The following is a 16,043-nucleotide window of genomic DNA, read 5'->3' as shown; positions in this document are numbered from 1 at the left end:
GTTTCCAGACAGGTAATCTGAAAACTCACCATTCCTGGTGAGAATGACTGAGAGGTATTCCTTGTAGAAGGAGCTGACATAAAGCAGTAAGCTTGGCGTCCGCGTTGTTCGAAAAGCAAATGTAATTGCTTCCCTGGTCAGTGTCATGTCAGCATAAAAAGAAGAAGCATGAGAACTGGAATTTTTAGCTAACGTGTAGTATTCTTGAAAGTTGTATGTCACAGAAGAGCCAGTCCAAAAATAGGCAGAGATCTCTGAAACAAAAAGTAATTCAATATTTAAATATAATGCAAAATAATATCAGAGAATTGCAAAGATCCTACTTTCTTCTTACAGCAAAAAGTAGATATAAGTTCTTCTGTTTCTTGGTTTGTTTTCCAAACTTAGACTTAGTTTTGAGATTATTATTTGAAAGACAGAAATACAAATGTTTTACCATAAAAATATAGTTCCTGGATTTACTATATTATCAAAGAATTAAAAAAGTTGCATGAAGATGCTGATCCTCTCAGGTAATGTGGTTCCTGCTTAAATGATATATATTGAAGTTATCTCTGAAAGAACAGTGTTTAGCAAAACTTAGAGATATTGAGAAAATTCAGCTGAATATTTACCTACATTATGTAAACCAAATATTTTGCAAGCATTTAAACATATCTTTAAGGGGATGTGAAAATCTTGATCTGGACTGTATGGTCTTGTTTTCAATAACTGGTAAAGCTAAAAGACATGCTTGCCTTTCTTACAGAATGGACCAGCATAGGCTGAGAACGTGCAGTCACAGGAGAATCCACTGTATTTCTCTCTACATTTTCCACCATTATGACACAAGTTACCATAGCTGCTACAATGCCCAGGACAGCCTGGTTCAACTCCTGGTGTTATCTTTGCTCTCTCTTCCAGATCAAGAGCCATTCCATTCAACTGTAATGAACGAATGCAACCCAAAAATCCTTTCTGCCTGGATGCTGTTCCACCTGAAAATAAATTCATATGAGCTTTTAAAACTTTAAAATAATCAATATGTAAAACCATCGTTATAGTTTACAGACTATGAACAGTATATTAGGACTTTCTGAGACACAAGCATATTCATGTGAAAATATTTATAAGTAGCTTTAACAGTAAACAGATTTCTGTTTTGTCAGGTAATTGCAGAGAGCCCTTGAAGATTCTATTAATTTACAAAGCAGTAAGGACCAGAAATTAGGTGGGGTTTTTTTCTTTTTTCTCCATTATTTTTTCATTTGAGGAGAGGAGAGGAGAGGAGAGGAGAGAAGGAAAAATGAAATGAGGGGATGAGCTGTACAGTTTCATTCTTTCAATATTGTATTGACGACAATAAAAATTATTATTATAATTATCTAATATTCAGACTGATAAACTGACCTCTGTCTGTCTGTCTGTCAGTCTTATGGTATGGATGATGATACCTGGATCATTAAAATTTTCCTGGAGAAGCTGGCAGCTCATGGCTTGGGTAGGTGAACTCACTGCTGTTAAAAACTGGCAGGATGGCCAAGCTCAGAGATTGATGGTGAAGGGAATTACACCCAGCTGATGGCCAGTCACGATGGCCAGGAAGGTAAATGACGTGCTGGCCTGTATCAGCAATAGTGTGGGCGGCAGGACCAGGGCAGTGATGGTTCCCCTGCACTTGGCATTGGTGAGGGCACACCACAGGTGCTGTGTCCAGTTCTGGGTCCCTCACTACAAGAAAGACATTGAGGTGCTGGAGCATGCCAGTAGACAGGGAATGGAGCGGGTAAAAAGACAGTCATAATTATAAGAGAGTAAGTCATATGAGAAGCAGCTGAGGGAATTGGGATTGTTTGGCCTGGAGAAACAGGAGGTTCATGGGAGACCTTATCACTCTCTACAACTGCTTGAAAGGAGGGTGTGGCCAGGTGGCAGTTGGCCTCTTCTCCCAGGCAAACAGCAACAGGACAAGAGGACATAATCTCAAACTGTGTCAGGGCATGTTCAAGTCGGACATCAGGGAGATTTCTGCACTGAAAGGGTGATTAAGCATTGGAACAGGCTGCTCAGGGAGGTTGTGAAGTCCCAATTCCTGGAAGTGTTCAAGAAATAACTGAATGGGGCATTTAGTGCTGTGGTTTAGTTGACAAGGTTGTGTTAATCCAAAGGTTGGGCTTGGTGTACTTGGAGGTTTTTTCCAATCTCAATGGTTCTATGATACCCCTCAGCTGGTGTCTGTTCTGATATACTTAGTCTCAGAAGGAAGTTGCGTCTATTCTTCAATAATAGGAAGATTAATGCCCCTCTCCACAGAGGAATACCAACTGGGGTATACCTGACTACCAAGTATAGGTGATAACTATTGAGAGCAATCCTAACAAGAGCTGTTGATTCATTTTATTTTCACTGCTCCTTATTTTTAGCACATTTCAAGATAACTAACATTTTATTCATCTGTGTTGCTTAGCAAGGTGTGCAATATACATACCATCCCTCTTGTCCTTTTCTTGCACAATTTACTCTAACATTTCTTGTAATTTGTTCTCTTTTAAAAAGTAAAAGCAGAAAATATTCCACAATGTGTGAGACTTCAAACTATAATTCTCATGCATTTCCAGTTCTCTTTTGGATAAATGCTTCCATGTGATCATCCATTCTGAGGTATTTTTAATTTCAGTTTCTATAATTCTTGGTGTTACATAGAGTATCTTGACATAACTATTGTTATTTTCAGTTATAGTGGAACAAAACCACCTGGTAGTGGCAATTTAATATCATCTCTGTTAAAATGGCAATAAATTGGAACTAGATTAAAGTCCCTTTTAATCCTAACCACTCTACAAGTCTATGATTCTATGGTTTTGGGGGTTGTTTTAACCTCTAGTTCTTCTGGTTTTGGAAAACCAGTGTACAGCTTCCCTACTTCTTTACAAGAAGTAAGGAATGTTTTAGCCTGAAGAAATCACAGTCTTCATATGTTACTGACTGAGTGATGGGTGACTAAGGAAGGTACTAGATTTCCAAGATGACATTTAAGTAAAGAGTGCCTCTGCTAATGTCATTCTAAAGACACTCTACATTTCTTTTTTTTCTAGATACTTTAGTTATTCGCAGTATCTTCACGAATTTTCAGAGCGAAAAAAAAGCCACAGCACCAGACATAAAACAAAATCACTATTCCAATACAATTATTCACCTGAACATTATATGAAGAAAACAAGCTAGACAACTTGCCTGTAGGTAAGTCAAAACAGTTTTTATACTGTCAGCTCCATAAAAGAGATGGACAAGAGTATATAAGCTTACTCAAATTTGCCAGATTATTTGACAAAAAATATCACTCTATTCAATGGCCAAAAAGTTGCCAGAAAGCGCAGCTGTTAATGCATGATAGTATTAGATTTTTTAAGAGAAGGATTAGTAGAACTAGAGACCAACTAATTGTCAAAATAATTAGAAAAGTGTTTAGACTTGATAGTGCCAGAACACCTTGAGAATTAGAGCGTTTCACTGATCTAATTTCAGGTATTCATATAATAGCAGTTACATGGCAAGTCAAGTCCGAGAACAGCAATACAATTTACTGTAGTAGAATAAAAGGAAATCTGGTCTTTTGTTTAATAAATCTAGTCCATTACTGTGAATATAAACCAATCTCAAAACTTCTCCTAACTCCACTGTAACTAATATATTGGATATATTTTTTTTTTGTTATGCAATCCTTCTCTATGCTTTTAATGAAAATATAAAATTCTTCAGTGTTTGATCTAGTCTCCATCTTCTACCCTTGATACCTTTTGAGGCACAGGTCAAAATTTTTATCAGAGCATACAAGACTTCTCTCTTCATTTTTTCTAAGCATTCACATTTATTGTAGCTACAGTTTTAGAACACTATTTCCCTTAAATGCATCCCTCCCCAAAGCACAACTAATAAAACATTCATTTAGTATCATTTTCTCAGAGCAGATCTAAAAAAAAGTCTTTTAATTTAAAAGTAGGGCCAACTTTAAATGCTCTTATACTGTACAATGTATATTTACATCAGAAACTTATGAATTCATAATAAGGCAATATTACAGTAAGAACACTACTGTGGATATAACACATAGCTCTATATAGCTTCTTGTAATAGCTAAATAAATACTAATTAATTCTTTTTTACTCCATTTCTAGTTTTTCAGCATTTTATCTAAATGCCTTAATGTTGTATTTCAACCTGAGAAGTTGTGAATAAAGAGGGACTACAAAATTTCCTTGAAGTTACAGAAATAGCCCAGCTTCCTTCAGCAGATTACATCCTCTCAAAAAAGGGTGCAAACGTAGATCTTTGGATTGTCCTTCAAACAAACCTCAAAAGAAGTAAACTTTATTTGAAATTGTGTCCTGGAGTAACTATTGCCCAAAGCTCTCCATCTATAATCTCAAAATAGTGAACATTTCCACAGATTTTTAACAAAGGCTCTCATGTCATCATACAAAGTATTTTTGAAGATCTGGTTGCCAACTCTTTTTCTTCCCCTCCTCACCCCAGCATTTTCACATTTTTGTGATGATAATTAGGAAGTATTCTGTGGAGCGCCTACCTACAAAAAGCTGGCTGTTGAGCTGCAAGCGAATATGTCCATCAGGTGGAGCACTGTGAGATCGTTGAGGAAGTTGATCTATTTGTAAGGAAGCCTCTTTGACATTTCGTTCAGCCTTCACATAATGCCATTGGTTGTCATTTAAAGAATTGTGTGATTGCACTATGACTTCGGTAGGTCCATTTCCCACATCAAATGAAAAAACCACTTCATATGGAGCTAGAAGGGGGATAGTAGTAACAGACATTTAAATTATTTCATAGTTAATTGGGTCACAAAATAATTAATAGCAGAACAAGTTACTTTAAGGTTTAGCCTACTGTTTCATGGAATAAGACTGATTGTTTTAGAGGAAGAGTTTACTTCAGGGGCCTGCAGCTCATTCTTCACAATCAATGACAGCAAGAGCAATGATTTATGCACCACATGGAAACCAATCAGTTTGTGGACCCCTAGAGAGCATAGTTGTCAAGAAACACTGAAACGTGCTAGCTTTGCGATTTTTCAGTTTGGATAAAATGCATCTCTTGATTATACACTAACCGATTGTCATTGTTAACTATATTTAAGTTATCACAACTATAATCCAACCAGCATCTTCTACAGTCTATTTGCCTTTGTTATTTATGCATATAGTCTCTACGAATATCAGAGAGAAAATTTTGATGTAATTTATAAATTTATGATCTAAATTGAGGTTTTCTCTAAGCAACTTTCAGTTTATAAAGGTTTATTAAACTATACTCAGTTTTATAGTTTGCCTAGAAAAACATAACTCAATCGTTGCAGGTCAAAACAAAAAGATGAGGAATATGCCAGACAGCTGAAGATCTGAAAATTGTGAGTATTCTCTCTGAAAGTCTTTCTTTCGTATATTCAAATACAATCATGAATGAAAAAAAGTAATCCCTAAACAATAGATAGCCACAATTTTGAATTTTAAAGGGTTTCATTAAAGGATTATAGGTCTGAAAAAATTCCATGGATCCAAAAAAATGTTTCCCCATTTATGTCATTGAATTCTGACAGAAAAGCAAAAAAATTAGGAGTCAAGGGAATTAGATGAGCTTCAAACAACATTTTAAGAGGAATTTACTGACCTAGAAAAAATATTCCATGCAGTATTTTTACTTTCTTTTTTTTACTCTTTAAAAATATATTAGGCCTTTTAAAACGTTTAAATCCACTTTGGCCAGCCTTTAGACTGAATAATACCACACATTTGCAATCCCTTAAGCCCTAACTCTTGTTGATATAAAGTATTTTACTATAGCAGTTGAACCTGAGAGAGAAAAGCAAAATGGGAAATACATAAATTATTTCACTTACCAAATAAAATAAAGTGTGTTGTGCAGTCAATTTATGAACAGAATGACTTTTGTGATAAATTACCTCTTCTGCTTAAAAATCAACAGTTTTACATAATAGTAAGAAATAATTAATGTCTAAAAACAGTTCCTCAGTAAAATAAATGAATTTTAGGATAAATTTCCTTTAGTTAGATAAAGCTGAGATCTCACTCTCCCTTTATAGAGGGATAAAAGGAAAAAAAAAACCAAACCCACACAGTAGGAGAACAAAAGCAACTGAAAGTCCATGTGACTGGCTAAAAAGAATTTCTACTGAATGTTACCTTCTGCAGAGAGGTCTTTGTAATCTTCAGGATACTGTTGGAGTTAAGCCTGAAAGTTCTGCTTTGAACTCATTGAATGGGCCTATTAAATAGCATATCAGAATGACAGGTCTGATAAATAATGTTACTGTTTAGATTTAAAGGCAAGAAAACACATAATAAAGATTTTGAAATAACACTGAAATAATGACTTATGTTAGTACCACTAAAAAATTAATACAGTCTTGAAAAAGGGAACCAGTTGCTGAAGTTCTACATATGAAGGCCAAAATAACAACGAGTGTATGGTCATCCATTGTATTGTCTGAAGACTAACCAGAATATGTCAGAAAATGTGAAAAATATAATCACTTAACATTCTAAAATATTATAAATATTTTTGCTAATAGCAATGGCACTGCAAATTTGAAAGAATTTTTGGGTTTATAAGAAAATATGCCAAGGGATGTAGAAGGATGAAAATGGGTTCTAAAATTTGTTATCTTGCAACGAAGGATACAGGCAAAGAGCACTTTGGTCATTTCTTAGGCAGCAGAAGAGAATGCATCTGAAGGAGTTCACTTCCAGCACAAGAATATTTTTTTGGGTCCTATCTACATTGGTGTTACTTAAAAACTATCCAAGCATTGCAGGAACTCTTGTAACCCTGGTGCATTCAAACATAGGCAGAGCACAGCTACAGATTTTTCAAAATGGCGTGGCAGATGTAGTTGCCGGTAATCACGGAGAGTGGTCAGTGGCTAGCTGTGGCTAAAATGACTAACAGAAAAAACAGCCGTAGAGAACCATCCAGAGTATTCAGTGTGAGCATCATGTGCAGAAGCAGAAAGTCATTACCAACTAATATGCTACAGAATCCTAGCATTTTCCATAAAGGAAACAGTTGAATTCCACTCATCCTGAACAGTAAGTTACAAATCTGGGCAAAGGCCACCAGCAGTTGCATACTGAACTGTACTTAACTACTTCCAAAGCAACTGCAGAAGCCCAACCAAATCAATACACCATAGTGTTTCCAACCCTACTTTATACTTCTGTTTAACTCATTGGAAATAAACCCTCAGTGAGCACTCAATGTAAAATACCCAGACCTTTGGCTAGAGCATATAACCTTTGGTCCTATCAGTAAATAGAAGTGTTCTCTTCAGAGTTGAATTGTCCTTGTTGCTTTCAACCACTACTTCTGCAGGAAATCAGGAAAAACTTCAACGAGTGTTTTATAACTCAGTGCAAAACAAAAAAAGGGACCAGGTATCTTCTTTGAACAATTCACGTAATCTCTGTTTTAAAATACAGTTAGGATGCACACATCCATTTTTGCAACAATGTTCTAGAATACATACAAAGATGCACTGCAGTGTTTATAACTTCATAAAACCAACCGAACAGCTCTAAGCTTCACATTTCCTATTAAGTTTCTGGACCTGAAATTTCTCGTTTGAAGTCAGACTTCAAGGTCTAAAGATCACTACTCCATAAATAAAAGAATTAGATATAAAGTTTGAGAATAATCAATAAAGTATTACGAAAAAATCAGTCACCCCAAGTACTGAATGTAAAATGTTAATGACATAATAAGTTTTAAACATTTTCTTACATCATCATCTTAAACAGTGGCATCTGATGTTTACATGATTTTTATTTATGATTACACAAATAAAATACATTAATTTAAGTGAAACTAAATATTAATAGAACATCAAGTGTACATTGGGAATTTACATTCACAATTATTATAAAGGATGTGTGTTTTTATATGATGATGAAATCTAAATCATCTTATAGCATATGAAATGCTCAAGCTGATTTTTTTTTGAGAAAGGTACCCTTGATGGAAATATATATTGCTTATCTCTGGTTGATACTTCCCTCAATAAGAACAGGCAATCCTGGGTCCACTACAAACAACCCTCCATAAAATTTACACATCACCTACAAAAAATAATAGGTCGGTCTACTCAACAAATTAGGGTGTTTACGGAAGTGAAGAAATATCTCTATATGCTAAGCAATAATGAGATAACTTTGCTTTTTTAGATGATGAAATTACAGACTAATTCAGCCTTTTGCTTTCTCTCATACCTCCCTACTCATACAAAGCCATTTAAAACCCGTAAGTATGCAGTAGTTTGTGTTTATGAATGAATGGGACAAGTGACATGAGTCTGTCTGCATACAATTATTCTGAAGAAAGACTTATAGTATTCTGACAAATCTCTGAATAAATTTAGTTCTCAGAAGCATTCGTTTAATGCTTCCATGATTTAACTGTTTATTTTGAAAATGGAAAGTCATTTATCAGACAAGACTATCATCATTGCTTCAGAGAGCCTTCACTGAAGTGCTGATCCAGTATACTTTCTGTATTGTATGACACGGAGTTTACAATGCTGCTGTCCTTTAAACTGTTCACAGAACTTTAACACAAGGCAGTTCATACTGCCAAAAAACATGGCAAAAACAATGTTGAAAACAGGGTGGTTTTCAAATACAGGACTGTAATTTGAGATGATGAAAAACAAATTCATTAAACATTACACAGTATTCTATAATTAAACTACCTATGGAACAACACAATAGATGTTTTCCTGTTTGTTTCATTAACATAAGACATTAACATGGACAAAAAACTGAGAAAGCATAATATTTTAATTTTTATTAAAATATAAAAAATGTTTATATAGCAGTATTTTGCAATATAACATACATATCTACTTGTACTCTTCTCTGGAAAATACTGGAGTCTGATAACAAAACTGATTTGGAAAATAATGAGGAACTGTCTAATCCCAAGGTAAAAAGTATCCTAAAGAACTCTCAGAGGCACCAGGCAAGCATAAGACTTTTCAATTAATGTGACATTTCAAATTAATTCAAAAGCCTAATGAAAAAGTGCTTCACCCTTTGAAATACTCTCCCTTTTAATAATGAGCAATGTAAGAGTAATACATTGAGTCAACTAAAATAAAGGCTTCATTTTACATTAGTCATTTTATGTTGGATTTAGTAGGATATTTAATTCTCTCTTACGCAACAAAAAATTATTTCTGCTTGTAAGTCTAAGAATTTGTGTCTTCACAAATAAAATGAAACGAAATTGAAAAAAAAAGATGAGAATGTGTGACTTAGGATACTGTGCCACAGAAGGTCTGAGTCACTCATGGTGACTGAGTGATCTCCCAGCAGCCACATATACTGCCTGGTCTTAAAATTTGAAGAGAAAGAATTTGGCAGCAGAGATGCACTGAACACAAGAAGCAGAAACAGTCTGAGCAGTCAGGGGCTGATTGCTGTGCTCTTAGATTAAGAAACCTCTGAGGCAGAAAATTTCTTCAAATGGATACTTGTACAGTCTTAGTGCTGTGATTTTTCTGGATAATGATAAAGATCTGGTAGTAGAAGTAATAAAAATAGAGAACATTTTTCAAATAGTGCCCCTTTAAATTAAATAAAATCTGATTTTTTTAATAATAATAATAATAATAACAAAAATGCCATCAGTCTTGTTACTTACAGTGTAACTCTATCCTTATGAAGTCTTGAATTCCCAGGTTCTCTAAAAACACTCCTGAGGAAGCAGTAGTTTTAAAGAAAAATGAGACGTCTGCACTGAGTTCTCCATGGAAGGTGGGGAAATGCAGGTAGGATGTCTCTGTGTTGAAGGAAGCTGAATTCCAAAATGTTCCTGGTTATCAGAAGGAAAGGATGATACAGTGTTATCTAACATTGCCAGCGTAATTTTTATAACTGATAAACAAAGGAAAGTGCCCAGGTCTAAGAAGGGGTTGCAGTGTTCAGAGTCTAACATCCACAGAAGCTTCCCAGTTAGCTCATAACCCAAAAAAGTAGGCGCTATTGGGAATGCAAAATAATGTTTTATCAAGAATTAAGGTCCTCAGCTCAGGCAATGAAAAACCAATAAACAGGAAACAAAATGAATTTCATGTCAGCTGGAAAGTTCAGTTTTGGCCGGATGCATCATCTCATGAAGTAAACAAACATAGCAGCTATGGATGAAGTACACCTACATTATAATAGTACTGGCTGAGGGAGCTGTGGTTGTTTAGCCTGGAGAAAAGGAGAACTGGGGGGACCTTATTGCTCTCTACAACTGCCTGAAAAGAAGGTGTAGCAAGGTAGAGTCCAGTCTCTTTTCCCAGGTTACGAGTGACAGGATGAGAGGAAGTGGCCTCAAGTTTAGATTAAATATTACAATTTTTTTTTTCACTGAAAGGGTTGTAAAGCATTGTAACAGACTTCCCAGTGTGGAGTCACAATGCATGAAAGCGTACAAAAAAAGCTTGTGGGTATGGCACTTGAGGTCATGGTTCAGTGGTGAATGCAGGAGTGGTGCAAGGCTGACAGACTTTTTTATCTTAAAGGTCTTTTCCAACCTTAGCAACTCTAGGATTAGTTATAGTTTAAACTAGAACTATCAGAGTTGTTAAATACAATTCTACATAACAAGGAAAAGAGTCTTGTTATCATTGTAATACAGTGTAATTCACCAGGTATCTCAAAGAATGTAGGACAAATATCCTTGTAATTACTGTAGAAGAAATCAAAGAAATAAATCGCAAAATTGAATAAACTAGCATAGATATTTTCCTGGTTTTCTATATTTTTAAGCTGTCATTCAATCATAATTTGCTAGATTTTGTTATTGATTATTAAAATGCTGATGTAACATCTGTAATATCACCCTCTTCTAATGAGGACATAATCTTCATTTACAGTGTTCAACTAGAAGTACCTTATTATTATTGCTGAATCCTTACAGATGTACCTGTATTTCTTTATTAAGCTATATTGCTTTCTAAACCAAATGAGGCATTTAATGTTTTCATCTACTTGATCAAGCTCACTGCACATTCTCCTGATAATGTTATGGTCTGGCTCTAACAGTTATGCAAAACTGTAATTTTTGCTCCAGCCACGCTCTGCTTTTAGGATGGGAAGGCAGAAGAAAAAAAAAAGAAAATTTCTCTCTTCCCTGCAAAATCAAACCCTATAATACACTGTATACAGAGGCCTAGTCCACGGCCAGTGAAGTAACATTAAAGTCCATTCCCTCATTCCAGTAGAGTTTTAACAGTTTTAGTAAGGATTTGGATCCCATACCTAGAAGAGCAGCATGACAGGATTTTCACACAAATTCTGGTAATTGCTCATTGTGACTTTTGACACTTAGGAGTACTGCCAGCTATCACAAATTAAAGCAGCCATCGGGACAACTTTTACATGGTTAGGCAGCTGTGAACAGATGGCTCGGGCTGGGAAGGGAATGCCTAGATTTGCACCTCACTCTCCTGTGCTGCCTTATGGGCTTTTTGAAGTTACCAACCTGTGAAAAGCACCACTAGCCAAAAGCAGCAGCCTTACATATTGGGATCAGTTTTCAGCCCATGTTCCTCAACTGTTTCAGGTCATGGCTCCCAGAGAGCAAACTTCACAACAGTTATGACTCAAGTATATCACAGCTATTTAAAAATAATGGGCTGGCTGTTACCACTAATTCAAACACAATAGGAAGTTTAATACCGTAATTTATACAAAATTGGTACAACATTGCCAGCAATTAGAAGAGAGACAATAGTGGTGGTAACAGTCCAGTAAAATAATGGTACAATTATTTTCAATGAAGCATTTGAATGATCTTTGTAAATCAAAATGGAGTCCTTGGGAGGATAGGGATAGGAAGTTTTATTCTTCCTCTCTTAATTTACTGCCTTCTCTTATCTAGCTTTTCTTTTTGTTAGCGCTGAGAACTGTGTGATTTATGAATGTAAAGATACTGTATCAATAAAGAAGGTTAAATACAGACTTAGGGAAAGTATATTACAAAGTATCTTACACTGTTGTAAATCAGGTTGGGAAAAGAATTTCTTTACTTTGTGACATCTGGCTCACAGTCTCCCATTTAGTTTTCTGGAACTGCCAAACACCATGCAATTAGGAAATCAATATTATTTAGCATTTTATCTAAGCAGTAGGACTGCAGTCTTCCTATGCGTGAAAAAAGGAGGATCCTATTTGTTATAAATGATACATAAAGTAATTTTTATGAATAAATTACATAATTTTTTGGCATATATCAAGTAGTCTTACCAACTTGAAACTATAAAATGTAAAAGGGACGATAATAACAAGACAGATAAATTAGCCCTCTCAAAACAATTGTGCAAATTGCAATTTGTAGCACTCTTCAAGTTCCTACTCAAAACTGAAATGTTCGTCATTTGTATCCGTTCCTTGTGATAATTGTTACATTGTTAATTCTTTCAGCAGGGACAATGAGCGCTGAGACAGAGAATATAAAGAACTTATGTTGCCGAACAATATATTTTGTACTTTGGGGGTTTTTTTTAACTGTAAGATCCATAGATAAAAGACCACAAGGGACAATGGTGATCATCTAGTTCAACCTCTGGTATGACACAGACTATATAAACTCCCTGAATCAATTCTTGTCCAAAAAAGAGAATTTAGTCTAGGAAAAATATTCAATTGATTCCATTAAAAAATGTCAATTTATGGAAAATTCACAAATGCTTTTACTGTCAGTTTGTGCATATATATGTATCCATATACAGTCTAGCTTCAAATCCCAAACATTAAATAATTTTCTGATTTTATTTCCTGCTTTCAAGAACATTATTTGAAATTTCTTCCTCTAGGAAACTCCATTAAGTTTAACATCTCACCTCAGATTATGCCCAAATTCGGCAAAGAGATTTAAAGGCTTTCACTAAAAAATGAACCTCAACTTCTTTAATGCTATCCTTTAACCTTATATTCTCTTCATATATTGTAAAACTGTAATGACAGACTTGTATTAAACTTCTTAATTATGCAGGAAGCTGCAAAGAGGACCAAAACAAGGTTGATTAGACTGCAGTTAGGACAAATATGAATTAATAATTTATATAAAGCTAAATAAGGCGGAAGAAGTGAACAGACAGTTTACAGATATTTGTGCTATTGAGAGTAAAAGACATGCCCTGATTTCTCAGGGTACTGAAGAGAGATGAAACAGACTATTTTTGCTAAATTAGAAATTTACTGTGCCGCTTTAATGAAGGTATCACTTACGATTGGCTAATACAGTTAGTCTCTATTACATGCAAAGCTCATACTATTTGGTTTTTCTTTTTTCATTTAAATGTCAAACAGAGAACTCACATTGAATGGATTATCTACTTGCAAATACATGCTTGCACTGTCATTTTGCAGTTGAATTTACCTTTTTTTAATTCAGCCAAGTATATGATACTCTATCAAATACCTTACTAGAGTCTATCAGTCTCCCTTCACCACTATTACATTTACCTTTATTTAATGTAAATTCATGCTGAATGATATATTATCTTTACAATGCATTGTAGTATCCTTGTATTATTTTTTATTAAGATCTATATCATCAATTTTGTTTTTGGCCCAAGAATCAGTCTGATACTGACGGATTATAATTACCCATTTAATACACATAATTTTAGCACATTAGCTATCTTTCAGTATTTTGGATTTATTTATATGTCCTAATACTTACTGGAAATTCAGAGTAATAAATCAGAATATGTCCACTCAACTCTTGTAATGAAAAGAACAAGAACAAAAAACACCCAACAGAGAAGGGTCGGGTTTTTTCACCCTACTCATACTAACTCACTCTACTAGAATTTATTCAACATCTAGCCTTTACTTCAGTAAGGACAAAAATAATGGAGATAAGTCTTTCTTTTTTGATGAAGGCCATTTCTATCTATTAATGTACCAAAGACTTCATTCATCCTCATATGCTTCAAAACCTTTCCTGTAACCCTGCTCAGTTGATATACGTTAATGTTAATCTTAACTTTCACTATATTTAGATATATTTTCCAATGTGATAGCAGCAGTCCTACCATGCAATTTATTAAACATATTGTACTGCAGAGCAGGAAAGGGATTATAGAAATGCATCAGTAATAAATCAGTACTGCATTTTGAAGGTGAGTGCTACTCATATGCATGGTTCTCAGTGTCACCAAATACTACTGACTTTTTGTTTTAAATGGCCATATTATTCTAGAATATCTTTAGTATTTTAATTGTACCTTAGCATCTTATAAATATAGTTAGGTAACTATCTCAAATGATGAAAAAAATCAGTAACATCTGAATTTAACTTTAAAACTTCATAAAATAAACTATATTTATATTTATATTGCTTTTGCTTTTTTTCTTACAGAAGGCTACTCTTTCCTTCCTTGCTCTGACAAATATGGTTTGGTTTTCTTGTAAATAACATACTTCATTGAAGAGATCAATCCTTAAAACCTAAAATAAAGAAGCCAAGTACCGTAATGGAATGTTAAATAAAAGAGTGAAAATAAAAAATATGCAACAATGAATAGGCAACTTCTGCTGGACTGCATTTGATACATGACTTTTTAGTCATGTACCCAAATAAGTAACTTTGACCTGGAAACTCAGTCAGCAGAGCGCATGGTTTATGACAATTCAATTCAACAAATTATTCATGGCTCTACTTTATTTTTCTGAGGGCATAAACAATTTTCTTTTCCTCCAAGTAAATGTCCTACAAGGAATAGATTATTGATGCAATGAGAATTTATGATCTTTTAGATTCGAGTCAGTTAATGAAGTACTGAATGTATTATAAATACCAGTAAACTTTCTCCCCCATGCTTTTACATGGTATGTTAGTCAGTTATTCTGAAAAACTTACGTCTGTCACATAGAACAAAAACCTATTTAATAAAGGATATCCCCTGTGAAATACAAGTGTATAATTTAGTTCTGGAGAGCGACAGAAGCAAAAATAAGCAATAATCTCTTTGAAGAGTATTCAAATCACTCTGTGAATCGAAGAATATCTATTCTTCCTTGTTTGACAGCACTTCTGAAAAATGGGTATTTGCCACTAGACAATTTTTTTGCATTCTTCACCTATCCCAAAGTAAACATCATTAAAATTATATTTAATGGGACCCTCATGGGTGTCAACAACCTCAGCTTAGAAAAAAAGTCTTAATAATGGTCTGCTTTCTTTCTGCAGTTTCAAATTGCTGCTTCAAATTTGGCCTGGGAAGAGAGTTTAAACTTCATCAGTTTTGTCTAAAGTAAAATTAATATGTAGAACTCAGAAACTACTGCAAGTCATAGCTCTTTACAATTACTATAAAACTGAATATTAAAGAAAATGTTCATTATAAAAACCACTGCTGATACATAAAGACCTTTGGGAAAAAATCTACTAAGTCATACACTCTTTATTGTAATACATAACATATAATATATACGGGGAAATAATAAATTTTAACACAGTCTACACATTATATATACCTAATTTCCTATGTAGGACGTATCACAGAATCAAGTACATTACAAAAAACCTCTGAGATCATCAAGTCCAACTTTTGTCTGGACACCACCTTGTGAAGTAACCATAGCACTGACTGCTCTGTCCAGTCTTTTCTTAAACACCTCCAGGGACGATGACTTCACAGCTTCCCTGAGCAGCTCACTCCAATGCTTAACAACACTTTCTGTGAAGAAAATCCCGTTGATGTCCAGCCTAAACCTCCCCTGGTGCAGCTTGAGACTGTGTCCTCCTGTCCTGTCACTGGTTGCCTGGGAAAGAGGACGACCCCCACCTGGCTACACCTCCTTTCAGGTGTTTGTAGAGAGTGGTAAGGTCAGCCCTGAGCCTCCTTATCTCCAGGCTAAACAACCCCAGCTCGCTCAGCCACACCTCACTGGACTTACCCTCTAGACCCTTCATCAGCCTCTTTGCCGTTCTCTGGACTTCATTATATATCATGGTATAAAATATTTATATGA

At 34.8% G+C, this 16,043-nt stretch overlaps 1 protein-coding gene across 2 annotated transcripts in view; it reads right to left on the bottom strand.

Annotated features, from left to right (window-relative positions):
• The window catches only part of LOC121667193 (contactin-associated protein-like 4), a 216,514-nt gene that overhangs the window by 21,473 nt on the left and 178,998 nt on the right, over positions 1 to 16,043 (bottom strand). For both annotated transcript variants that reach the window (XM_042033618.1, XM_042033619.1), the window contains 4 exons: positions 9,712 to 9,882; positions 4,565 to 4,783; positions 738 to 977; positions 30 to 254 (listed from right to left, as the gene is read on the bottom strand). In XM_042033618.1, the coding sequence (XP_041889552.1) occupies positions 30 to 254; positions 738 to 977; positions 4,565 to 4,783; positions 9,712 to 9,882 (855 nt within the window). The remainder of the gene's footprint in view (positions 1 to 29; positions 255 to 737; positions 978 to 4,564; positions 4,784 to 9,711; positions 9,883 to 16,043) is intronic.

Source organism: Corvus kubaryi, unplaced genomic scaffold (assembly GCF_017639235.1).
Source record: "Corvus kubaryi isolate FWS band 111438036 unplaced genomic scaffold, C.kubaryi_AGA036_p1.0 37357, whole genome shotgun sequence".
NCBI classification, from domain to species: Eukaryota; Metazoa; Chordata; class Aves; order Passeriformes; family Corvidae; genus Corvus; species Corvus kubaryi.
The sequence above is the reverse complement of the archived record's forward strand: the minus strand, read 5'-3'. Positions and strand labels throughout refer to the sequence as shown.